This window comes from Cyprinus carpio, chromosome A16, assembly GCF_018340385.1.
Source record: "Cyprinus carpio isolate SPL01 chromosome A16, ASM1834038v1, whole genome shotgun sequence".
Taxonomy (NCBI): domain Eukaryota; kingdom Metazoa; phylum Chordata; class Actinopteri; order Cypriniformes; family Cyprinidae; genus Cyprinus; species Cyprinus carpio.
This window is the reverse complement of record NC_056587.1, coordinates 20857929-20885794: the sequence shown is the minus strand read 5'-3', so window position 1 is coordinate 20885794 and position 27866 is coordinate 20857929. Positions and strand designations below refer to the sequence as shown.

At 33.2% G+C, this 27866-nt stretch overlaps 2 protein-coding genes across 4 annotated transcripts; one reads left to right on the top strand and one right to left on the bottom strand.

Moving 5' to 3' along the window:
• Positions 1–172: 172 nt before the first annotated feature.
• LOC109055287 (upstream stimulatory factor 2-like) lies at positions 173–14662 on the bottom strand. Of its 2 annotated transcripts, none has more exons than XM_042773234.1 (8): positions 14526–14662; positions 10105–10212; positions 9743–9834; positions 8758–8845; positions 3753–3814; positions 3425–3519; positions 3171–3299; positions 173–1783 (listed from the first exon to the last, which is right to left on the bottom strand). In XM_042773234.1, exons 2-8 carry the CDS (start codon positions 10140–10142, stop codon positions 1694–1696), a joined length of 594 nt encoding a protein of 197 aa, XP_042629168.1. In that variant the 5' UTR covers positions 10143–10212; positions 14526–14662; the 3' UTR covers positions 173–1693. The 2 variants fall into 2 exon arrangements, with proteins under 2 accessions (XP_042629168.1, XP_042629169.1); XM_042773235.1 differs by having other exon boundaries at positions 14427–14557.
• Positions 14663–16181: 1519 nt separating this feature from the next.
• On the top strand, positions 16182–22981 carry LOC109102355 (electron transfer flavoprotein subunit beta-like). Of its 2 annotated transcripts, none has more exons than XM_042773232.1 (7): positions 16182–16338; positions 18170–18328; positions 19654–19839; positions 19929–19991; positions 20199–20357; positions 21698–21910; positions 22484–22981. In XM_042773232.1, exons 1-6 carry the CDS (start codon positions 16285–16287, stop codon positions 21866–21868), a joined length of 792 nt encoding a protein of 263 aa, XP_042629166.1. In that variant the 5' UTR covers positions 16182–16284; the 3' UTR covers positions 21869–21910; positions 22484–22981. The 2 variants fall into 2 exon arrangements, with proteins under 2 accessions (XP_042629166.1, XP_042629167.1); XM_042773233.1 differs by having other exon boundaries at positions 22471–22981.
• The last annotated feature ends 4885 nt before the right edge of the window (positions 22982–27866 follow it).

Sequence of the window (27866 nt, the reverse complement as noted above, 5' to 3'; positions counted from 1 at the left end):
ACAAACAGAGAACTGAAGAATCTTCATGCAGCTCTTTTCCATTCAAGTGACCAAAAATGACAACACCACCATAAAATATTGTAAAAAATGTGTTTTGTGGTGTTTTTAAAGATTTTTGTGTGTGGAAGAGAAAAGTGTTTTTTTTCTGTGAATATTTTTTGTGTCTTTTTTTTTTCAAATATGGAACCTTTAAGTGTATCACATCAAATCATCATCAAACTTCACTAGTCTTCACATCTCTTGGTGCCATATTTGATTTGAAAGCAATGGTTAATCAGTGAATAATGACTTGGACTATGGAGAACTAAGAACAAAATGGCTATTTGGAACATTTGTGGATTGCACGTAGGCCTACTTGTAAAAAAAAAAGAAAAAAAAATAATCAGGGACTTTGGACCTGAAAATAAAATGAAATGAAATAAAAATTATTTTCTGAAATCACTCAACAAATTCATGTGAGGAGCAGAAATAATAAAATAAAGAAGTAAAATAAAATAAAATAAAATAAAATAAAAATAATGAAATTATAATAAAATATAAAAAAGTTAAATAAAATAAAATAAAATAAAAATAGTCCATACAACTTGTTTACTATATCCCAAGATTTCTGAAATCATGCAACAGATTTATATGAGGAACAGAACAGTCTTTATTCACTAAAAATCTTTGTTATCGCTTTTTAAATCAAATATGGAAACTTCATTAGTCTTCACCTCTCTTGCTGCCATATTTGATTTTAGAGCAATGGTTAATCAGTGAATAATGACTTGAATTATGAAATAAAATAACAGTTTGGAACAAAACTCTTAAAGTTGTTTATATAAAAATAACACAAAAAGTTCAGGCACTTTCAACCAAGTAAACTAAGAACAAAACCATAACTTTTGAGGAACCAAGAAATTTTCAGGGCTTTTGGACCTGGCGATTAAGTTAAGGTAACAGAATAAAACACACAATAACAAACATTTCTTCAGTCCTGAGATGTATGTCCAGCATTTAGCTCCAAAGCATCCTCGAAAGCTTTGTGAATATTTTCTCATTTGCTTCTTAGATTAGGCGATGTCTTCCGGAGGCGATCCGAGATAAGAAGCTAATAATCCCAGACGGAGCTCATTTTCTTGCATCAGAGCTTTCTTTCAGCGGGACCCGTACGTGCAGGTGCTTTTGTTCCAATTTTAACACTAAATTTCACTGGAACCGCTAATGACATTTCATCACGGCCTTCCCAAACACCACAAAGCGGCAGAGGTTCTCGGGGAGAATTTTAAATTAAGCGAGGCTTTGAACAAACAACTAAAACTTCAAGTAAAGCATGAAGACAAAATTGAAAGCAACAAAGCTGGAAAATTAGGAAAAGCAAAAGGAAAATGTCTGGGGTAGTGGGGAGAACACAATGAAAGCTGTCTAACTATATTCCACCGTTTAGTTGGAAGTTAGTTAGGAAGAATAAATAGCCCCCCTTTTAGGATTATGGGCTCCTGGTGTTGGTTCTAATGGAAACTTCTTGACCTTTGACCTCATCTGCAGCAAGTGTGACTATATCAGATACATATCAGACATCCAGCGCTCAAGATGATCCAGACACTGAGACAGACTCTTGAGCACAAGCCAGCGTGTGTCATTCGACCCACTTCAGTCGAGGGCCTTTTTTCATTTGGACTGGCCAGAATCTCTTTCCCAGGATGTCTGAGGTTCATTGTGCAGAGGCGTCTGTGATCGTGTCAGTGCCAAGATGCTCCAGCTGTGCTTGCAGAAGGGCGTTCTCGCTCTTGAGCTCCTCCAACTGAAAGCAACAACACAGAAAATGAGTGTTGATTCTGAAGATGTAGAGGCAAATGTTTTAGATGTGTACATTTAGGCATTTGCCAGACGCTTTTATCCAAAACAACTTCCATTGCATTGAAGCTATACAATTTTTACAATAAAATAAAATAATAAAATAAAATAAAAATAGTGCCACTGCTAATGCATACTCTACTGCTTAATCTAGAGGAAGACTGTATAAAATAAAATAAAGTTAAATAAAATAAAATAAAATAAATAAAATAAAATAAAAAAATAAATAAAATAAAATAAAATAAGATAAAATAAAATAAAATAAAAAAACAATAGTATAAAACAAGATCAAATAATTTAATATGAAATTTTTTTTATAAATTAAAATAAAAATAAAATAAAAACTATAAAATAAAAACAATAAAATAAAATAAAATTAAGCAGTATTAAATAAAATATATAAAAAATAATTGAATAAAATAAAATAAAAAAATAAAATAAAATAAAATAAAATAAAATAAAATAAAATAAAATAAAATAAAATAAAATAAAATAAAATTACTGGAGATGTTACATCCAAGTGTTTTTTTTAAGCACTCTTTGTCACCCTAGTAAAGAAGAGATTTGAGTCTGTGAATGAAATTGTGTGTGAAATAGTACTGAATGAATGAGTATGATTATTGAATGAGTGTGTGTATTTTGAGAGAGGATTTTTTTTCATATGATCTCAAATTCAATTATGTATTGAGCAAAAAGAAAATAACTTCAACCTAAAATCAAGCTGAAAAGTTAGTTAAACATTTCACTGTCCCATTACATTAAAAATGCATTAAATAAAATGTATGCACGTAATGTTGAAATATTATCTAAACATCTATATATAGAAAGTAAAATGTTCAGATTAGATTTTTTAGGAGGACAGACAGTATTTCCCTTGTTTTTTTTTTGAAAAAAAATAAAATAAAATTATTAAGTAGGCATAAACTAACATTGTGATGTCAACCATGAGCTCTTTAACATATGATCGCCCACAGTTACACATTAACAGCTATTCAGCCCACTGATGAACAACAATATGAACTTCACATGTGAAGAGGTTAACCAATCACAGAAGCTCATTTGCATGTAGTCTTAAAGGCACAGTAGCAAAAACAGCCTGTTGAATTCTAAGGATCATCAAATGGAAAAAAAAATAATAATAATAATTGTGGCTGTATTTGGTGAAATAAAAAAAAATGGACTTCAGGAATGTAGTCCCTAGGAAAGAGATCTTTAAGAAAATGTTGATTCAATGTAAAATAATGAATGTCGATGCAAAGAATAGGGGATGACATGACAAGGTCAGTGACAAATTGCAACTAAGCTTGCTAAATGTGATGTTAAGAGCACAATACCTGCTGCCTGAGCAGCTCATTGTCCATCTGCACTCTCTCCACACCTCTCAAACTCTCCTGCAGCCGCTGGCTTTGTTGCTTCAGCTCGCCAATGTAATCACACGCCTTTGACAGGATCCCACCTTTACTCTGGAGGAACAAGAAACACAATGCATTTAAGAGAAAGAGACGCAGTTTCAAAGCATCTATTGGAAAGAACAATCAATACTGAGGTCAGATCTTCATTTAGGTGATAAAAGCATCGTGCAGCTCACCGCTCCAGTCTTGGTGCCGTCCATGCTGCAGTCTGGGATGATTTTTGAGAGCATCACAATCCAGTTGTTGATTTTGTCTCGCCGTCGCCTTTCAACTGCACATCAACAACAAGAAAGATCAGAGGTAAAATCTAGGCCATATTGTCTAAAATTGCAACACATGTTCAGTCCATCAATGCTCTACTGGCCTCTACAGGAGGATCTACATCAGTGCCTGCTGAGATTCATTCTTCTGTATCAATATCTTTGGAGTGGACACAGTATTAGTTATCCAGGTCCTGATGCTTTGTTTTCATTTACAAAGATTAGTTTATGATAATTCACTGACCTTCATTATGTTGTGCTCTTCTCCTCGTATCTCTAGGAGTGCGCAGCGGACTGTCCATTTTCCTACAGTAATAATGGGGAATAAATTTGAATAATATGCACTATTTCATATATTTCTTCACTTTAGTATCTCAGTGATCTGCAACCTTATCTTTCCAATATTCAAAATTTAAAAAAAGCATAAAATCACAAATACAGAACAGACACTAAACAAAATAAAATGGAATAAAATATAAAAATTAAAATAAAAAGTGCATATGCATTAAATGAAATTAATGTAAGTATTTTACAAGGCTTGCAATCTTATCTTCACAAAACATTGTATATTCAGATCCAATAAAAACAACAAAAACTAAACTAAAAAAAAGAAAGAACAGACAAATGAACTAAAGAAAACTAAACAAAGATAAAAAAAAGAAAATAATAAATAGAAATATTACAAAAAAATAAATAAAATAAAAATAAAGAACGAATACTAAATAAAATAAAATAAAATTTTGCTGCCTTTTAGTAAAGTTAATTTTATTAAAGATTACAAATCTATCGCTGTCTCTTTAGCTATGATTTAAAATGTACTGCTTTGGGAAATAATAATAATAATAAACAAGATTCATTTTTGTTTGGGATTGATTAATAAAAGCATAACCCCTCTTTTAATGTTTAAATACTAGAGACACCCTTGTCAATGCATCCATTTTTTTTACTTAAACTATTTGCACAAAATTTTAATTACAGGTCAATACTGTGTAAAGTTAACTATTAGTTGTTTCAACTTAAAAAAAAAAAAGTTTTGTGCTGCCTTAAAATTTTAATCAAGTTTACTCAACTCACATTGTACAACTTAACATTTCAAGTTCACTAAATTTTAAGTCAGCACAAACACTTTTTTGAGTTTAAACAATTTTTTTTTTAACAGTGTAAGCATTCATTTACATTTTATCGTGTATGTATTTACATTAAATCTGCCATCATTCACTCTACACTCATGATATCAGTATTGTTCATTATAAAAGCCCATGTATTGGTCAATCAATGTTGAGTATGACAAGCTCCGTCCCAGCTTTGTAAAGTTAAAGCTAGTATTGTGGATTGGCAGATATCTTCGCGTCAGATCTCAGGGGAGTCCCGGCATCGGCTGTGTTCATTAGGTTATAAATTCCAATGCTGCAAACAGCTGCCGTCTGCGACGAGGCCGGACTTTAGCCTAATGACACAACTGTTCTCCATGTGCACCTTCCCTCAGGTACGCTTTCATTAAGTCATGACTCTGTCACACAGCAGAGGGGAGAATACACAACACGGGGTAAAGCATCTGACAAAACACCATGAAGAAAGGGAAATGCTTTAACGGTGCAAATGCAAAACAACAAAAAGTGTTTTCGAACTGAAGATGGGTTTTTTTTTCTATTTACACTACAGGAGGTCTATTCCTCCATCTCCTTATATTAAAAACACTATATACAGTGGAAGTGACTTCAGTATGTAAAGCACAGAAGACTGTACTGTGTTTAACTAAAGAACCACAGTATAAGGTAAATAGTGGAAATTCTGCAGTGGCATGAAATGGAATAGCAACCTATTTTGTTTGAGTGGCCTGAATGGACAGAGGACATACAGTAATACTATTGTCTCAAGCAATGGCATGAGCTTAGGAATGGATTATCTGCTAAACAATGGAAAACAAGCATGTTTGAGTGTCTTGTTTGGAAATGGTCATCATTATTCTTGTAATTCTGTTTGGTGCACACCTGCCAATTTTATTTGATTATATTCATTCACATACTGTATGTCAGACTATTATTTTAATAATTTGATTAATGCCATGTATTTATTATGTTGTTGTAAGTTACTAGCCGAATATTTACTCAACAAAGTCGATTATTACTCACATTAGGCATTTGTTAAGTGTTAATTTGGTGGCACAGAAATAACACTTTTTAACTTTAATAGACAGTTTTGCATTTCTTTAAATTTATTTTGGTTGAAGGGAATGTAAAAGATCTTCTCACCAGTCAAAAAATTAAATTAAATTAAATTTTAAATTACATTCAATTTAATTTAATTACAAACCCGATTTTTTGATAGTTGGGTGTATGTAAGAATTTTATGCCTGACTGACTGCTATTTCACAGTCTTTTTTTATAAATTTTAATATTTTGTTTGTAGTACAACATAGATGACATATCAAATGTTTAAACTGAGAAAATGTATCATTTTAATGGAAAAATAAGTTGATTTTATTTCATGGCATCAACTGCAATAATTACAACATCATCTCAAAAAAGTTGGGACAAGGCCATGTTTACCACTGTGTGGCATCCCCTCTTCTTTTTATAACAGTCTGCAAACGTCTGGGGACTGAGGAGACAAGTAGCTCAAGTTTAGGAATAGGAATGTTTCTAGTTGCTCAACTGTCTTAAGTCTTCTTTGTCGCATCTTCCTCTTTATGATGCGCCAAATGTTTTCTATGGGTGAAAGATCTGGACTGCAGGCTGGCCATTTCAGTACCTGGATCCTTCTTCTACACAGCCATGATGTTGTAATTATTGCAGTATGTGGTCTGGCATTGTCATGTTGGAAAATGCAAGGTCTTTCCTGAAAGAGACGACGTCTGGATGGGAGCATGTGTTGTTCTAGAACTTGGATATACCTTTCAGCATTGATGGTGCCTTTCCAGGATGTGTAAGCTGCCCATGCCACACGCACTCATTCAACCCCATACCATCAGAGATGCAGGCTTCTGAACTGAGAGCTGATAACAACTTGGGTTGTCCTTGTCCTCTTTAGTCCGGATGACATGGCATTCCAGTTTTCCAAAAAGAACTTCAATTTTTGATTCGTCTGACCACAGAACAGTTTTCCACTTTGCCACAATCCATTTTAAATTAACCTTGGCCCAGAGAAAACACCTGCGCTTCTGGATCATGTTTAGAAATGGCTTCTTTTTTGACCTATAGAGTTTTAGCCGGCAAACGGCGAATGGCACGGTGGATTGTGTTCACCGACAATGTTTTCTGGAAGTATTCCTATGCCCATGCTGTGATTTCCATTACAGTATCATTCCTGTATGTGATGCAGTGCCGTCTAAGGGCCCAAAGATCACGGGCATCCAGTATGGTTTTCCGGCCTTGACCCTTACGCACAGAGATTGTTCCAGATTCTCTGAATCTTTGGATGATATTTATGCACTGTAGATGATGATAACTTCAAACTCTTTGCAATTTTTCTCTGAGAAACTCCTTTCTGATATTGCTCCACTATTTTTTGCCGCAGCATTGGGGGAATTGGTGATCCTCTGCCCATCTTGACTTCTGAGAGACTCTGAGAGGCTCTTTTTTACCCAATCATGTTGCCACTTGACCTAATAAGTTGCAAATTGGTCCTCCAGCTGTTCCTTATATGTACATTTAACTTTTCCGGCCTCTTATTGCTACCTGTCCCAACTTTTTTGGAATGTCTAGCTCTCATGAAATCAAAAATGCGCCAATATTTGGCATGACATTTCAAAATGTCTCACTTTCAACATTTGATATGTTATCTATGCTCTATTGTGAATAAAATATAAGTTTATGAGATTTGTAAATTATTCCATTCCTTTTTTACTCACAATTTGTACAGTGTCCCAACTTTTTTGGAATCAGGTTTGTTAATTTTAAATGTAATAAAAAATTTAATTAAATTAAATTAAAAACATTTCACATTTCTGTAACTTGAGACTTATCTGAAATTTAGTATATTTTCAAATAAAAAAACAACAAAAACTAAACCTCGAAAGAAAGAAAGAAAGAAAGAATGGAGGAAAACTAAACAAGGATAAAATAAAATAATAAATAAATGAAATATGACAAAATTAAAAAAAAATACATGAATAAATACACAAAAACCACAAACACTAAATAAACTAAACTAAACTAAAATAAGCTTTTTTTCTTTCATTTTGATCACTTGTCTGTGATTTAGTAAAGTTAATTTGATTAAAGATTACAAATCTATCTCTAAAGATATTATTTAAAATTTACTACTTTGAGAAATAATAATAATAATAAAGTAAATTTTATTGAAAATTACAAAGCTCTATCTCTAAAGCTATTATTTAAAATGAAATATTTATATTTGATCTAATATTTATATTTTATTTGATTTCAGTGGCTACTAACAGAAATAAAATAAGGTGAAGTATTGAAATTACTTAAACTATTTAAAAAAAATTAAATTAATTAAATCTATATATCAATAAGAACTGAAAATATACAAATTTAAGCAAATTTAGAATATTAATAAACACTACAATAGCACATAAACACTAAAACAAAACTGGTTCTCTGCATCTGAGTGATCGTTATTTTATTCTGAACACAACCCACTCTCTAACTACAGTGGATCTAATGACCTGAAGGATTTGGAGTTCTAATGGAAGAAAGTAAGATTAAGACTCTTGTGCAATTCCTTATGCTGCAGATTTCACACAAGCTGCAAAAGCTGTATGTGTCCTAAAGAAGGCAATAATCAAACAAGAATGACTGAAACAAACACCTCTCTTCAGCTAGATATTTCTACTGAGCCTATTTTGCAGGGTAAGGATGTTGCAACCGTTCACACTTCTGCGGTGTAAAAACAGCACCTTCAAAAGGAAGCACACCAAACCACACTCTCCCATGAATTATGACTGAATTTGAGCACATGATCCTGTCAGAACCTAGAATCATGACAAACAGCCCTGTTTTCACATGGATTCGCCGATGTGCTGGTGGGATCCCATGGTTAAATGGAGAGCAAGGCACGAAAAAAAAAAAAATAACAACAGTGCTACATAAAAGCCTGCAGATAATCACTCCCTGAGTAAATCCCATCACAAATTCAAAAGATTTATTATTTGACGCTGTATTATTTGACCTATACATGTATAAATGTTATGAATTTTAAATGAATGTAGTGGGTTTAAACACAAGTTACACTTTAATGGACAACATCTGTGGCATGCTGTAAATGCAGTTTTTTGTACTCACACAGTGTACATATGTGTGCGTGGAGCTATAGTCTGCTGAGAGGCAGAATGCAGAACATCTGAAGGAGTCATCATCACGTAGAACTGACCTAAATGAGAGAGACGACAGATGTTGAATTGCACCATACTAAATTCAAATCATATTTACTGCTGCTGGGAGAACTCATGTTTATCCTGATAAAAGAGTTACTGAGAGTTCAGAGATGGGTGGCATGACTAAAATAGTATTTATATAAATACATAAATTTTACATTGTATGTTGTGTGTACGTATATGTGTGTGTGTGTGTGTGTGTGTGTGTGTGTGTATGTGTATATATATATATATATATATATATATATATATATATATATATATATATATATATATATATCATGATTCTAAAGCACTAAATCAGCAGATTAGAATGATTTCTGAAGAACCATGTGACACTGAAGACTCGAGTAATGATGCTGAAAATTCAGCTTTGTATCACAGGAATAAATTACATGTTAAAATATATTCAAATAGAAAATAGTTATGTTTTTATTCTAAAATAATTCCAAAATATTAATGTAATGTAAATTGATAATATAATGTGACTTTTTTTGTGTGTGTGTGTGTGTGTGTGTGTGTATGTATTTTATGTATTATATATATATATATATATATATATATATATAAACCACTTTGGGATAATCAATAAAAAATAAATAAATATTTATTTCCAAAAAAGAACAAAAAAAACAATAATGAGATTAAGCACCTTTCATTTCTAATTATATTACAAAATCAGATTATTCACATTAAGTAAATATTGACATCAACAAATGGATACTTCAGACTGTAAATTCTGACTGATAAGCATGAGCTGCATTTGAAGTCAATGTGAAATGCAGATAAACACACGCTTTTGAAATAACAAACTGTCTAAGATTAAACTAATGAATGCATTGCGTGATGCATTACTCAACCTCTCAATCTATTAACCTCAAACTTATATTTACCTGCTGTTTGTGTGAATGTAGGGTCAGCTGCTGTCTGTATAGACACGGCCGTCTTCTCTCCAGTATCTTCTCCAGCAGGACCATATTCATTCCTGAAAAAGTTTTGAATTACTCTCTGGGAGAGAACAGCTGTGAAACATTTTACAACCTGCAAACATATGCTTAACATCTGGCTATTTAGTTATTGTTGAGTTTGTGTAATTTTCATTTTCTGCTCTGACGTCATGTTCTGCTGTACGTTGAATGAAAGTCACACTTAACATCACAACATAATGAAGTATAAGCAAATGGGATGTGAAGTAAAAGTGGTGCTGATGCTGGGACCGAGCTGGTTGCCATGGTGACACGTGTTTATTCCATACCTGCTGGGATCCAGTGAGGTTGGATGTGGAGACCACATTAACTTGCCCTTCGACTTCACCTCTGCTCTTCAGTCACTGATCTGAGACTGGAATCACACGATGCGTCACCTGAGGAGGACAAAGACAGACACTTTCATCACTAGGGTTGGTTCAAATATTGATTTTTCAGATTAATTGTGATTTTCATGTGAACGACCCAATATGTCATTGTTGAACATTATGTATAGCACCATTTCCAGAACTTTCCTCAGGTCTGGAAAAAATACTAGCAGTTAAAAGTTTGGAATCATCTAGAATTTGTAATGTTTTTGAAAGAAGTATTTTCTGCTCACCAAGGCTGCATTTATTTGTTCAAAAATACTGTAAAAACTGTTATATTCTGAAATATTATTACAATTCCATGTGATTATATTTTAAAGTGTAATTTATTTCTGTGATGAAAAGCTGTATTTTTAGCATCATTACTCAAGTCCTCAGTGTCACATGATCTTCAGAAATCATTCTAATATGTAAATTTGCTGCTCAGTTATTATTTGCGCTCAACTATTAATAGTGATTCTTATTATAATCAGTGTTGAAAACAGTTTTTCTGCTTAATATTTTTTTGTGGAAACATTAATGTTTTTGCTCAGGATTCTTTGATGAATAGAGTTCAATGAACATAATTTATTTGAAATCCTTTCTAACATAATAAATGTTTCTACTGTCAATTTTGATCTATTTGCTAATATCCTTGCTGAATAAAAGTATTAATTTCTTTATTTAAGTTTTTTTTTACTTACTCCAAAGTTTTGAGCAGCACATTTTCACATTTTCAATAAAAATATGAAATAAAAACATGATTTCAACATTGATAATAATCAGAAATGTTTCTTGAGCAGCAAATCAGCATTTCTGAAGATCATGTGACACTGAAGACTGGAGCAATGATGCTGAAAATACAGCTTTGATCACAGGAATAAATTAGATTTAAATTTACAATAAATAACATACAGTATTACATACACAATATAATCACAGAAAAAAAAATCTGAATCAGAAAGAGCTTAATTACCAAGTATGCTTGCACATACAAGGAATTTGTCTATTTCTGTTTAAAAACATACACATATATATATATATATATATATATATATATATATATATATATATATATATATATAATATATATATACACGTGTGTGTATGTGTGTGTGTGTGTGTGTGGTATATATATATATATATATATATATATATATATATACATATATGTGTGTGTGTGTGTGTGTGTGTGTGTGTTTTAAACAGAAATAGACAAAATTTGTATGTACAGTAGTGGTATACAGATGGAACAGAAAGGAATGGAATAAGATGTAGGGTACTGTAAAGTAAACAAAAGGAGTTTTGCACATCTTTTTATTGAACAGTACAGGAGAACATTTAACTTTTCATGAGGTAGACTGCCTGGGGGAAGAAACTTTTTTGTGCCTGGCAGTCCTGGTGTTCAGTGCTCAGAATGGTTAGAGTTCAAAATGGAGATGGCTTGGATGTGAGGGATCCAGAGTGATTTTCTGAGCCCTTTTCCTCACTCTGGATGTATACAGTTCTTGAAGGGTAGGCAGGGGAGCACCAATAATCCTTTCAGCAGTCCAAACCCTTCTCTGTAGTCTTCTGATATCTGATTTTGTAGCTGAGCCAAACCAGACAGTTACTGAAGTGCACAGGACAGACTCAACGACGGCCGAGTAGAACTGATTCAGCAGCTCCTGTGGCAGGTTGAACTTCCGCAGCTGGCGAAGGAAATACAGCCTCTGCTGGGCCTTTTTAACAATGGACTCAATGTGATTGTTCCACTTCAGGTCCTGGGAGATGGTGGTGCACAAGAACCTGAGAGGTGCAGTCATTTGTGTAGAGTGAGAAGAGCAGTGGGGAGAGAGCACAACCCTGAGCGGCGCCAGTGCTGATCGTGAGAGTCTTGGATGTGAGTTTACCCAGCCTCACTAGCTGTTGCCTAACTGTCAGAAAGCTGGTGATCCACTGACAGATAGAACTAGGTACAGAGAGCTGGGTCAGTTTGGTCTGGAGGAGTTTTGGGATGACGGTGTTGAAGGCTGAACTGAAGTCCACAAAGAGAATCCTTGCATAAGTTCCTGATTTGTCCAGATGTTGCAGGATGTAGTGCAGACTGCATCATCCACGGACCTGTTTGCTTGATAAGAAAACTGCAGGGGGTCCAGTGATGTCCTTCAGGTGGTTCAGCGTCAGTCTCTCAAACAACTTCATGACCACAGATGTTAAAGCCACAGGTCTGTAATCATTAAGTCCTGTGATTTTGGGTTTCTTTGGGATCATGGTGGAACATTTGAAGAAGAAGGACTTCACACAGCTCCAGTGATCTGTTGAAGATCTGTGTGAAGATGGAGGCCAGCTGGTCAGCACAGGTTTTCAGACAGGCTGGCGTAACACCTTCTGGGCCTGGTGCTTTTCTTCTCTTCTGTTTCCTGAAGACCTGACACATATCTTTTTCACAGACTTGCTGAAGGTTTTGATGGCTGTGTAGAGAGATGGTCAGACCTGGAGTTTCAAACCAGCAGTAAAACTCATTCAAGTCTTCAGCAAGTTGTTGATTCTTCTCAGTGCTGGGGGATGGAGTCTTGTAGTTTGTGATGCCATTCAGTCCTTTCCACAGTGAAGCAGGGACGTTTACAGAAAACTGGTTTTCCAGCTTTTTAGAGTAGCTCCTCTTAATCACTCTGTTCTCCTTTGTCAGTGTGTTCCTGGCCTGACTGTACAAGATTCTCTCCACACTCCTGTAGGCATCCTCTTTGGCCTGACAAAGATGTCTGAGTTTCCTAGTTATTTTAAATTGTAATAACATAAAAAACCTATTCCAAAGCCTTGACTAGTAACATACTCCTTTCCAGATCTTTATAGGTTTTTCCATGACTTCTTAAACTGTAAAGGTTTAATAAGACAACAGAATATCCATCACATTCAGTCCGAACATCCAAACAGCATGTGGTCATGACACTTTAGCTGAAATTTGTGAATAATGGGATGCAATTAAGGTATCGCAAGACCCCTACAGGAAAGTAATCGTAAAAACAAGAGCTTCTGCTTTTTTTGATGTGTAGGGAAAACAGCTATAATTCCCTATAAATTGTTCATGGGAAACTTCTAGTATCCCCTGACTGAATTCTCCATTCATCCATCATTCCCGCGAAGCAGAGAGCTGTGCATGATCTAATTTAAAGGTCTAGAATGACACAGTTGTTCACTGACAGAATATGTATTTGTAAATACCCCTGAACAGCACCCCTGCTCCAATCATCTGTCATGTGACGCGCCGCCTGACTGACATGTGACACAGGCCCAGTGCCAATCCCAGCCAAAGATTAGAATCACATGACTGCAAATGGGTAAAACTCAAGAAAACATTTCCCAGTCATATCTCACCACACAAAATAAAATAGATATGCATAAAGAAATAAATCCTATGAAAAAAGAGCATTATTATTGTTTATTTTTTTATTTTATTTTTATAATTTTTTTTTATTTAGAGGGGATTTTATGGTGAGATCAGATAGGTTCTTGACCGATTTAATGAGAGACAAAATGACGAAATGAGAAATAAACTGTCAGACAAACAGAGAGATTAAAAGTCTTTGACAAAGACATTGGTTTAATCTTTCTTTTGGAAAGCTTGACTCTTATAAAGGATTTATTTTTGATGACACTAAAAGGAAACTCACCTGTCCACCAGTATTTTTTGTTTAAAACTGATAAGCTAAAGAATGTATCAAGAAAATAATAAAAGTTATATTATTTATGAGTAATACTACTGATAAGTAATCCAAAGGTCTCTCAGTTAATATGATGTATAGTGTATAGCATATAGCATGTATAATAAAGAAATAGCAAAAACAACAACAAAACAAAAGTTTTAAATAAGTTAAAATTCATGTCACCTACACTAAAGCAAGTATATCTTAGGAATAAAGTAAAATATCAGAAAAAAGAGAAAACTGTAACAAATAAAATGTGCCACATGGAAAAGAAAAAAACAAACAAACAAACAAAAAAAACATTTGTGATACATTTGTGACTGCAGATAAACTTCTTGTTCCCGTGACACAAAAGAATTACATTCAAAAATTTTTTTTTTTTTTTTTTTTAATCACTTTGTTTAACTTGCAGATGTTGGTCTCTAAAATATATAAAACAATTTAGAGGACCAGTAAAAGTTTGGTATGTATCCCCAATTGTAGAAGATACACAATGCATCCACAATCAAATTGCATTATTAATAAATATTTAATAAATCTGTGCCTTCACAAACTTACAGTGCATGAAATTTCCTGCATGCATGCCGCACTTGCCTTGAATTTCTGCAGGAATGTGCATTGCACGAGCCCTGAGCTGCTGGAAGTGTAGTGCATTACCTGACTGAAGTGTGTGAGCTGAACTCCAGCTGATCCATCAGTGCTCTGACTCTCTCACAGCTGATCACGGGAACAAACACTCCAGCCATGTGACACTTCTTCTTCATGTGAGGTTTAATGGTAAACCAGCTCATGCTGCATTACTGCCACCAACTGAACTGGAGTGTGGAAAATAAGCATTGTATTTAACCCTTTATGGTACGAAGTTGCCATATGGCAAGAATTAATTTCTAATAATTTCCTTGTAATTCTGGAAAAAAAATATATATATAAATAAAAAAATTATATATATTGCACTATGGTAATTAAAATGGCAGGCCTTTAGGTAGACTATGATGTGCTGTTTTTAAGTCACATGACATTTGAATGTCTGTCCTCATAAAAAAGACAGCAGATAAATTGCTCCAAATTGTGCTCTATTAACCTCTTTTCTAAACATCTCTTCTCAAGGGGGATTTTTTTGCAGCATCTTTGTTAAGTAAATTAGATATTTTTATTCACAATTTAATTTGGTCTAACATAGTTTTACAGTAAATTGAGAAAATATCATCCATATGGCAACGCTGCACCACAGTGGAATTGCAGTGTGATGCATTTCCCCATTGGGATTTTTTAAATTGCTAATAGCATCAATAATATGATTGCAGTTAATTATTTATTTGAAGTGTTTATTGTAGTATAGGTGTATTTATGTATAAATAACACAATTATTTCTTATTTTCAGAAAATGAATACAACAATATTTTACAAGGGGATGAGTTCGCTTTCAGTGAAGGTTAAATGATAGGGATCTACTTATTTTTGGTTTGCATGAGTTCCGAGTATATAAATCTATAAACTTCTAAAAGAAATGTGAATTTTTTTAAATAGAAAAAAAAAAAAAATCATATTTTTTTTAGAAAAGGTACTTTTTTTTTACCATTATAAATTGTTGTACAGCATTGCAATATAGCAACGTTTCCCTAAATTAAAAAAAAAAAAAATCATACTTCAAAAATCTGTTTTGATTTATATAACTGAAGCTATTTAATGTAATAAAAACGTACTTAAAAAAAAAAATTGGCTAGAACATAATGCATACCATATTATCAAAAATAATACTAAATTAAATTGCTTTGGAATTAATATTTGTGCTTTATTTTATCTTGCAATCTATCCATCTTTAGGGCTAAATGAAAATTATATTCTGATAATGTGATATTTCAAAGGTTTTATCTTACAGTAAATAAAATACACATTTGTGCCACACAACGTGGAGCAACTTTAAAAAATCTACACTGTGTAAAATGTATTATTACACAAGACATCTAACTCTTTATTTTACATGAAACATAAGTCATCTGGGTACTTTTGACTGGAGTGTTTTCATTGTGACCAGCAGATGTCCCTAATCTGCTGCTCCGAGCGCTTCAGTGAATCATCTTGCGATTATAGCAGCGTCATTTCTCTCATCACTTGTTGTAATAATTTCATTTATTGTAGCGAGGTCTAACTCTGCTGTGGGCCGCGCGTTCAGTAACAGCAGTCACACGACCTTTAACCTACTTATAAAGGAACGATCCGTCTCAGTCGGAGCGCTAGAGTGCAGGAACACTCGGAGTACCTGATTGGCCACTGCTCAGCTTTTGATTGACAGCTCTATCATCTGAGCAATTCTATTGGCTCACAGAATGGGCGTTACTTTAAATCCCGCCTCAAACGGTGTCACACCAAAAGCCGCTCGGGCTGGATCCTCCCGCTGAGGTTTAGAAGATTCACGATGAGCGCCCGGGTTTTGGTCGGAGTTAAACGGGTCATTGACTATGCTGTCAAGGTATTAAACAGATAATCTCTCAATATACACACACGCAGATGCTTTTAATTTTAAATTGCACTATTTTAGATGGTAAAGAGCTGGGTTTAGTCCAGCTGTTTTGTTGAATGCGGTTCCACGTGAGAACTGGGTTGTGTTTGATGAAGGTCAGTGCTGTTATTGGTGTTTTAATTCATATCTGATGATTTCAAGCAAAACACTTTACAATTATGACCGTGCAATATTAATAATGAGCCGTATTTTGCTTCACCTGTTCAGCTGTAACTACAAACATGCATATTAATACATCTGAAAATGTCACAGTAAAGTATTACTTGATATGTCATTGCAGGAATTCCTAAAGCAGGGTGTAATTGATTGTTTTCACATCTAGTTAGCTTTCTATATTAAAGCTTACATTATTAATATTCCATGGCAACACGTTATGGCTCAACATTAATGGACATGTTTCATTTTCTGTCTTTTTTAATATAAATGTAATTGCATACAGGCAATTATTTACATATATGCATGTTCATTTATTATTTAGTATGTATGAAAATAGCCTTTTGTCATTTATTAGACATTAAAGTGATGGGAAGCACCATTTAACAAATTGTAATGTTTGAGACGGGTTGATTTTTAAAATCATTTAATAAAGAAAAAAAAAATTGTTAACACTTTACATTAAGGTTCCATTAGTTAATGTTAATGTATTAACTAACATGAACAATACATTTATTACAGTATTTATTAAACATTGTTAATGTTAGTTAATAAAAACACAGTTGGTGTTCATTGCTAGTTCATGTTAATTCACAGTGCATTAACTAATTAATGCATTAGTAGATGTTAAAATTAATATTAAGTGAATATTAATTCTTAATATTAATATAAACTAAGATTAATAAATGCTGTGGAAGTATTGTTCATTCTTAGTTCATGCTAACTAAAGCAGATAACTAATGAAACCTTATTGTAAAGTGTTACTAAAAAATTCAATGTGTGTATTTTATACATAGATGGATAGATAGATGTGCATATTATGTATATTTTGTTTAATGTAGTATGCAGATCGTCCACATTATTTCCCATTGTTTTATAAACCTGCCTTTATGTGAGGTAAAAATCTCACATGACAAAAATGATTGCAAATCCTAATTAAATGAACACATGTATGATTCTAAGTTGCAGTTAAAAGTGTTTTAAAGCATTGTATTGTCCGTTAGATTTTTGTCTAGTGGACGGACATGTGATCTAAATGCTCATTTTCTGGTTTGGTCTTTAATCTTTGGTCTTGTGCGCTTCTGTTTTGGCCAGTATCAGGTAATCCGATAACAAATGAGCGACTACGCTGTAATTTATTGATTGTCAGGTTGTATTGATCAGGCTGATTGTCAATACAGTGCCAAATATCTGTGTCATTATGATCATTTCAGAGCAGTTTATAATGAGCTGGGTGTGTTTATTGTGTATATGAGCTGTGTTTTTGTGAAACCTCAGTAAAAGTAACTCTTATATAGGGATATTGATCCGGGAATGTGAGGCCTGGGTACTGCTAATATCAGATCAGTCTGGGTTATGAAATGGCCTTCATGGTTTCCTCCATGCCAACCTTGGCATAGTACATGCACAGGTCATCTGAGGTTAAACACCTTGCCTCTGACTTCAATACAAGAGGCTGTGAATGTTTTGGGCAACCTCCAGTACAGCCTTTTGAAAGTTGCTGACCAGTCCTGACTGACCGTACAGTACGTGCACAGCTGAAAGAATCGAAAGTAAAAGATGGCAGTGTGTTTTTGTTCACGTTCTTTAAGTTTAAGCACCGTTTCTGTGTGTCCGTCCACCTCAGATCAGAGTCAAGCCTGACCGCACTGGAGTGGTTACAGACGGCGTCAAGCATTCGATGAACCCCTTCTGTGAGATTGCGGTTGAGGAAGCCGTCAAACTCAAGGAGAAGAAGCTTGTGAAGGAGGTTGTGGCCGTCAGCTGTGGTCCTCAGCAGGTTCAGGTCAGAAATACTCGAGCTTGCTGATGTTTCTCCTTGGTGACGGACACTGAATCGAATTTTTTTGGTGAAGGACACTGTCTAAAGTTGCTGGCCGCGATGGAAAAATAGCCAAAACCGCCAAAATGAATGGTAAAAGGAAAACTGAAACGTCACATTCAAAAAATTCAAAATCTTTAATTAATAATAATAACAATAATGTGAAAACACCTAGATACTTAATTACTTAAATATTTAAATGTTGTTCTTCTATTCATTTCTATCGATCAAAGAGTCCTGAAAAAATGTATTACAGTTTCTGCAAAAATAAACACATTTAAAATAATAAATGTTTATTGAGCAGCAAATCAGCATATTAGATCATGTGACACTGAAGACCGGAGTAATGATGCTGAAAATACAGCTTTGATCACAGGAATCAATGACATTTTAAAATATATTCAATTAGAAAATAATCATTTTAAATGTTAATAATATTTTTCAATATTACAGTTTTAGCATATTTTCAATCAAATAAATGCAGCCTTGGTAAGCAGAAGAGACTTCTTTCAAAAATATTTGAAAAATGTACTTTTGAAATATATTGCATATATTAATGAATATAAATGTTCTAAAACAGGAAGTCTCTAACTTGACTATTGTGATGTCATGTAAAAACAACTAACAGTTTTGTGTCTGTTTAACTTAAAAACTGATATGACATGCATTAGAGCACCAAAAGTGGCAGTTTAGTCACTTATAATGTTACAAAGGTTTCAAATATTTCAAATATAAATGCTGTTCTTTTGAACTTTCTATTCATTTTAGAATCCAGAAAATCGAATGCATGTCATATTTCCACCAAAAATAACTGTTTGCAACATTGATAATAATCAGAAATGTTTCTTGAGCAGCAAATCAGCATATTAGAATGATTTCTGAAGATCATGTGACACTGAAGACTGGAGTAATGATGCTGAAAATACAGCTTTGATCACAGAAATAAATTACATTTTAAAATATATTCAAATAGAAAATAATTATTTTAAATAGTAATAATATTTTACAATGTTTTAGTATATTTTCAATCAAATAAATGCAGCCTTGGTAAGACTTCTTTCAATTTTTTTTTAAAATTTACTGACCCCAAACTTTTGAAATATATTACATATATTTATGAATATAAATAATGTTCTAAAACAGGAAGTCTCTAACTTGACTATTGTGATGTCATGTAAAAACAACTAACAGTTTTGTGTCAGTTTAATGTTCGTTTACCATGTGAGGAAATCTTATTAAATCACAGATAATCATTAATCAGCATCCTCACAGTAATATCTGTGCTGTAGGAGACGATCCGGACGGCTCTGGCCATGGGTGCGGACCGTGGCATACATGTGGAAGTGTCCGGAAAGGACTACGAGACGCTTGCTGTAGCCCTGCAGTACGAGACGCTTGGTCCCCTGCAGGTCTCCAAGATTTTCGCTGCTCTCGCCAAGAAAGAGCAAGCGGATCTGATCATTCTGGGTAAACAGGTAAGCTGACAGTTGATTATTGCACATTAACAAATTACTGAAGATATATCAATGGCTTTCATGATATGATGGTGATATTTCTCATCTAGGCCATAGATGATGACTGCAATCAAACTGGACAGATGACAGCAGCGTTGTTGGACTGGCCGCAGGTGAGACGTATTTATATCTAGTGATGTTTGAGAAGAAAAGCATCACTACTAACATGGATTTTGAGCACCTTAGCATTTTCTTCAGAAGATGTCGAAATGTTTTCTGCTTTTTGCTTATTGTTATTTTTTTTTTTTTTGGTTTGAGTTGGGAATAGTGTCTCCCAAATAAAACAAATGGTTTATTATTCTATCATTTTTTTTTTTTAGGGAACCTTTGCATCTGAGGTGACCTTAGAAGCAGACAAGCTGAAGGTGGTGAGAGAAATTGATGGTGGATTGGAGACCATTAAGATCAATTTGCCAGCCGTGGTGACCGCTGACCTCCGTCTCAACACTCCCAGATACGCCACACTGCCCAACATCATGGTACGGTAATGCCACGCTGCACTGCACATCTCCAATGACTACAGTAGATTTTTTGCACTAGCGACTCCAAGGTCATGAGTTAGATTCTCATGGAATGCCTGAACTGATACAAATGGATAGCTTTAATGCAGTGCAAGTCACTTTGGATAATGCATATATGTAAATATGTACACTACCAAAAGTTTTTTTGGTAGTTTCTTAATGTTTTCAAAAGAAGTATTTTCTGCTCACCAAGGCTGACCAATAATATAGTAAATACAGATATATTGTAGAATATTATTACAATTAAAAAAAACTGTTTTCTATGTGAATATATTGTAAAATGTAATTTATTTCTGAATTTTCAGCATCATTACTCCAGTCTTCAGTGTCACATGATCCTTCAGAAATCATTCTAATATACTGCTCAAGAAACACTTCTGATTATTATCAATGTCAGTTTTTGCTTCATGTTTTAGTGAAACTGTGAAACACTACCATTCAAATGTTTGTGGTAAGATCTTTTCTAAATACTTGTATTCAGCAAAGATGCATTAAATTGATCAAAAGAGCTTGTGAAGACGTTTATATTTTTAGAAAGGAGTTATGTTTTTGATAAATTGTGATGTTATTTATATTTTTCAAAGTGTTATGTAAAAATTATAAAAAAAAAAAGTGATGTTTTATTTAGAAAGGATTTAAGCAACTGTTTTCAACATTGATAATGAAAAGAGCCAACATTAATAATTGAGCTCCATTAAAAATAAAAATCGAGCATAATCAGTATATTAGATCGATTTCTGACTGGAGTAATGATGCTGAAAATTCAGCTTGGAGCACAGGAATAAATTGCATTTGGAATTAGAATAATATTTGAAAATATTACTAATTTTGCTGTATTTTTGATCAAATAAATGCAGCCTTGGTGAGCAGAAGAGACCTTTTACCACTAGTTTATGTAATTTCTCCTGGACTATAAGATGTTTTAGTTATTCAGTGGATGATTTTACTCTCTTTTGAAGTAGATTCACTATTTAATAAAAGCAATGTTTAATGTTCTGATGAGAAGAAGCATTTTTGATCCACAGGATTCCTTTGGGATTTTTCAGATTTTTTTTATTTTTTTTTGATTTCAGTAAATTATAGTGTGTTGTTAAGATTACTTGAAGAGATGTTCCCCTCTCTTGTGAATTTACAAACCACTACAAAACACAAGCTGCATACTGTAGCACTACAGCAGAACGACAGAAGAAGGTGGAAAAAGGGCATGTGACACCAAACTACAACTGCTTTGTCCTTTTATTTGACAGCAGGAAAGAAAAAGAGAAGCATTAGTGTTTTTTGTGTGTGTGTCTCCTTAGAAAGCAAAGAAAAAGAAGATCACGAATGTGAAGCCTGCAGATCTGGGAGTGGATGTGAGCTCACGGCTGGAGGTGCTGAAGGTGGATGAACCTCCTCAGAGACAATCTGGAGTCAAAGTGGAGACGGTCCATGATCTGGTGGAGAAACTGAAAGAAGCTGGAAGAATATAGAGGAAGTAGATGCAGGAGGGACGGTGCAGACTAACACTGAAGGTGAGAATATCATATGATTATTAAATGCACCTTTTTGCACAAATAATTGAAATTAAACAAAACATGAGGCCTAAAAAAAGATGTCGAATTGAACATGCAGAAAGTCGCCCACTTTTGGTTTAAATAAAATTAACGAAGAAAAATGTCACGTAGGTCTAATTCTTAATAAGACATGATTCCTGTCTTCATCTGAGATCATTAACCACTGTTTGTTCAATGCTCAGCCCTATGAATGATTCTGAAGATATTATTTTATGCCTAGTCCTATTTTTTTTTTTTTTTTTTCACTTTTTCCACTGCTTTGCAGATTATAAGTTAAATGATACATTTTGAATCATTAAAATGTAACAATTTATTTAGTTGTTTTGGTAAGTGCATTAAAGCTGATACATGTATATAAGGTGAAAAATATTCTTTTGTGGAAAAAAAAAAATATATATATTTATGATGGAAAGTTTTATTGATGTTTTTGAACAAATTGGGTAATATTAGGAGTTTTGTTGTTGTTGTTTTTACTGTTTGAGATGCAGGCCGTGTGTAATTCACATATTCATGTTTTGTTTTTTTCTGTAGGTCTTTCATCACTGGTGATGGAGCAAACTTTAAAGCCAGTAAAGTCTTGTTCGGCCCCGTCACAAGTCCAGACCAGACCCATGTAGTTGATGTAGTACCTGCTCCTGTGTGTTTCTGACTCTTATGTTCATGTGGCTACTGAGAGACACTGATCCATCAACACCTGTCTGTCCCAGCGAGGCCTTGCCAGTTTGTCAGTGCATTTTAAAACAAAGTACATCAATATTGTAGGGAACACTTTTGAATGCACTAATAAGCCATTAAGTTTGCATCATTGATACATTCACTCAAAATCAGAACAGACCTTTTCTGGGCTTCCTGTCAATTATTGTGTTATTAACAACGTGTTATCTGTGTACTTCAGTTATGCTGATTAAAGATGATCATCATTTTTAATAGGACAGTGTCTCACAGCATCAGTACCACAAGCACCTCTGAAAGAGTCCTGATTGTACAGTATCATTTGATGAAAATAAAAGGTTCTCTTTTTCATATGCATTTTATTGTTTCTTGTAAGTTTCATTAATTGGGGGGATCTGTGCAATGGGAACTTTATTAATATTATTAATATTTTTTATTTTTTTATTTTGAATTTTTCCACTCTTAAAGCTGCAGTGGAATGATTGAAAATGGACTGGAATGGGCCACTTCTCTTCTTTATCTCTCATCTCGCTTCCCGTTGAGTGACTGATTACTCTTCAAATTCATTCTGAAGATAGTTTTTAATCTGTCAACACTGAATGAGGAGAACTGGCTGATAATGGAGCTGTTCCCCAACAGAGGTTTATAAACAAAGGTCCTTTATGAGGGGTGGTTCAAAATCATCCATTGGGCCCCACTCAATTTTCAGGGTGTATATATATATATATATATGTGTGTGTGTGTGTGTGTGTGTGTAATATAAACATTTTGAGGCTTTTGTCGAAAAAACTATAAGGATTTTTAAAAGCATTTTGTGGTCAGCATTTCTATAAAACATTTTCTTTTTTTAATCATTATTTTTTTTTAAAAATCTCCATTGAGGTTTTGATAATTAACATGACTTTCAGAGGGCTATAAATCACACTTTTAACATTAGGCTTCCCCATATATTCAGATGTTTCAAGACATTGGTTGAAATAAAATAAGAAATATCTTGATTTTTAGTTGTTTATTTTAATTCCTTGTCTTGTCTCCATTGTAAGTCTATTTTAAGAACTCTTTAATTTCTAGGATTGTTACCTGACATAAAAGAGAGAGTCTGCTGCCACAATCACTATACTAAGTATAAGAAATAAATAATCTCTATAAATTAGTGCAGTTCGCTGTGTTGCAGTTATTATTTATAGGAATAGTTTATCAGAATTGTTATTATTTTCTCACCCTCACATTGATCTAAACCTGTTTGTTTCTTTCTTTCTACAGTGGAATAAAGAATGACAGCTGTTTTAGTCATTTTAGTAAATTACCGTGAAAGTTGGTGTCATACAGGTTTGAAACCGTAAATAAAGGCAAAATCTGGAGTGAACTAACCATCCCTTTAAAATCAGGATGCGAAGCCCCGCCCACTCCTGCTTCCACACGCTTTTCTTGCAGTGCAATTCAGATTAAACTTCTTTTGTACGTGTGAAATCAATATCTTATGATATTGGCATTAAAAAAAAAAAAAAAAAAAAAAAAAGACAGGTCAATCTTTCACAAACATTATATACTGATTTAACAATCGGGTTCATGTGAATGAGAAATAAATGATTAAAATGTGCCACATGTACTGGGGTTATTATAGTTAACTAAAACTGAAACTAAAATTAAAACCATAAAAAATAAAAATAAAAAAAAACTGTTGTTACTTGAAATAAAATAAACGTTAACTGAATTTTAATTTTTTTTTATTTTTTATTTCAACCAGTTGCCAAGGCAACATTTCATATTTTAATTTAGTTTAACTTGACAGACTTAAATTTCTAAAACTTAAACTGAAATAAAAATGTATAAAACTATATAGATATAAAAAAAATGACAAAAAAAAAAAACGTTAAAATTAAAATGAAAACGGGTATAAACTAGTTTTAAAATATAAATATTATTTTAAAAGTACTAAAATAACACTGGTATGTACATCAACCAATGATATTAAGCATTTATTTTATGTACTCATGTTTTTTTTATTATTATTATTATTTGTTAATGTAATTATGAAAGCCTTACTATGTAAAGCAGGGCAGTACAACTGAATATTCATTATATATTTGTGAATAAAATGAAGTGACTCAGTTATTTTAATGCACTTTTGATTTTTGCTTTTAACATTCCTAAAGACTGTTATGTATTATTTAGTTATTGTTTCTTGCCTCGTGACACGTGCATATAAGAGCATTTAATAATTGTCTACTTCAGTAGCAAAAACATTGTTAGAGTTGGTAAAGCTGGTCTTCAACAGGAACAGTCAATCTCTCCAATGTTAAAACGTTTTTCTGCTGATAGTGTTTGTTAAAGCAGTAAACCATAAGCCAAGTTAGTGATTTTTACCCCAGTTTTTAGTTTTTAGTTCCTCTGTCTGTGGCCAGGCGGCGCTCCAGGAGCACAAGTGTCATTTCTCAGCCTGAGTGCCAATGCCAGTGGATACAGCAATTATACAGTATGACTCTAAATGACATTCAGGAGTTAAACGGATGAGAAGACATCTGTAAAGCTGAACATCCTCTAATTCAGACACAATGCAGTGTCATTCCCCGTAAATCATGCTTTTCTTCCTTACTTGAATTTGAAATAATAATCCTTATGTTACAAATTAGTTCCATTTGGAATCTGGGAAATTTCCTCGTAATTCCAGATGTCATTTTATGTTGATTGTGATTATTATTTAGTATTTTATTTTAAATTCTGTAGGTACCAAGTGCAATTAATTTGTTTGTTCAGAATGATTAATATTTCAAATTTAGTTATGATGAATATTATTTAGTTGTACAAATCGTACTTTTGCTAATAAATTTTTGTTTTGTAACTGAAATGTATCGACTGGGTTTTAATAATGGCAAACAAGTTTAGTTTAAGTGTGTTGCTAAGATACATGATACACTATTAAGCCTACAAAATACATTGCACACACTTATTGGGTTAAAACTGTATAATATTTATAAACAAAATTTATTTTACTTCATCAACTTTGTTGGTCCAAACCTGTAGAAATTCTAAATAAGTAAAAAAAAAAAAAAAAGTTAAAATAGGAAATGAATAATGGAATAAAAGACTCTATAAAACAAATAAAATTATTTTCATTTTTTTATATATTAATCCACTATCTTGAGTTTTTTTTTTTCAACCTAGTGTGTTGCAGTGCATTATGGGATTGTCTTCTACACAGTGCGCTTGAGGAGCACTATTTGTGTTGCTGCCTATATAGTGTTCCAAGTTGTTCACTTAATTTGTTTCAATTATAGGATGCTTTAGAGGACAGTAAGGCATTGGAACCGCATCATTATCTCACTGCATTATGTTGCAGGTGGTCCTGTGGATTTTCTCCCAGTAATCTTAACCAGCATAAGTCAAGATGAACAGACATTGGTTGTGATCCATTGCTCTACTGAAGCCACACCTGAGGCCCGTGCATTGGACCAAGAATAGAAACCTTTTGCAGACTGGGCCCAAATACCAGATCAGTACAAACACAACTCAACTGTTTATTTATGATTTGAATCTCAATACAGACCTCGACACCTACATCTGCTCTGCCATCAACCCTCTCTGCAATAAAACTGTGGACACTACTCTACTGGGTATGGATCCATTATAGTATATCATTAGCAATAATGGGTTATTTTGAGATTTCAAAGGTCTATACCACTGAAAACCTTAATAAAATGCAAACAAAACCAATTATATATTGATTATAAAGGCACATTTTGTCTAGCTGCACCACAATTTAGAATTAATATACAGGAATATATTCACATTATTTTAAACTGTCATGATATTTCACAATTTTACAGTTTTTACTGTATTTTTAAACAAATAAATGCAACTTTGGCGAGACTTAATATGACCCCAAACTATTAAATGGTAGTGCATGACTTTGAATTCTATTCATTCTATTCTATTCTGTTAATATATTAGATTATAGTCAAAATATGCTATTTCAATCTTTTTTTTTTTTTTTTTTTTTTTTTTATTTAAGGCCTTACCTCTGTTATTACAGGTACACACATTCAGGCTTTGTTTATGAATAATAAATAACAAATAGTTTGCATTTCAGTGCATATTAAAAGTTTGATCATATTTTAAAATCTTTGACCCCTCTCAAACCAAACTCAGCATCACAACAGCAACTGTTTGGTTACTAACATTCTTCAAAATATCTTGTATCATAAAGGACTGGAATCATAAAGGTTTTCAGATATTGAGTAAAATAAACATTCATTTCAAGAATTGTTTTTAAATTGCAAAAATAAACACCAACATGGTTTTTTTATGATGTGTTGAAAGGATTATAAGTCAAATGCGTATCGCTTTTTTAAATTGAATCAATATACACCAGTGTTTAATAAATAGCTTCATTTATTAATATCAGAGTAATACAATTATAAAATATAGTACTGTACTACAGTATATAGTAAAATATATTTATAGAAATATTCAATAATACATTATAGTTCATTAATATAGTTTTATTTGCTATAAAATTTTTATGTTAATATTTTGAAATTGAGGTTTTTTTTTCATATTATCTGTTTTAATTTTTGTTAAGGTTTTATTAATTTTGTATTGTGTGTGTGTTTTAATATCTTTAAATATTTTTTATCAAGTTTTATTTTTGGTTAATTTAGGTTTAGTTATCCTTGCCTATTTTTAAGTTTTTCTTATATTTCTTTGTATTATATTTTCTAATTTTACATATTTCAGTTAATTAACTGAACTGGTTTTAGTTGACCAATATTAACCCTGGCAGTCACAGATGTGTGTTGCATTTTACAATGGCTTCAAATGCAGCTGAACTAATAAATTAATCTGTTCAATGACTCTTTCCCTCAACAGTATCCTGTATCAAGAGCAGTGGAGAAGGTAAAACAGGCCATTTTTGTGTTACTGTGAGCCTGTTCTTCATCTTCTCTGAAGTGTCTTTCTGGTCTCTTCAGGCTGTCATCTCTCAGTCTGCTCTGAACCCTCATCGTCTGCTGAGAGCCAGACTGAAACCACCACCTGAGTACAGACATCAGCAGGTACATACTGACTCACCTTCAGCTCCAAATCGCTGAGAGGTGACGACTCTTGAATTCACAGTGACTGTTTTTCTGTGTTTTTGAAGCACGAGCGATCGGCTCCTTCGCCGTCTGTGTGAGAAGGGCCACCACCGTCTGACTCTGAGAGGGGGATGCGAGCTTATCGACATGTAACCTATTACCTAATA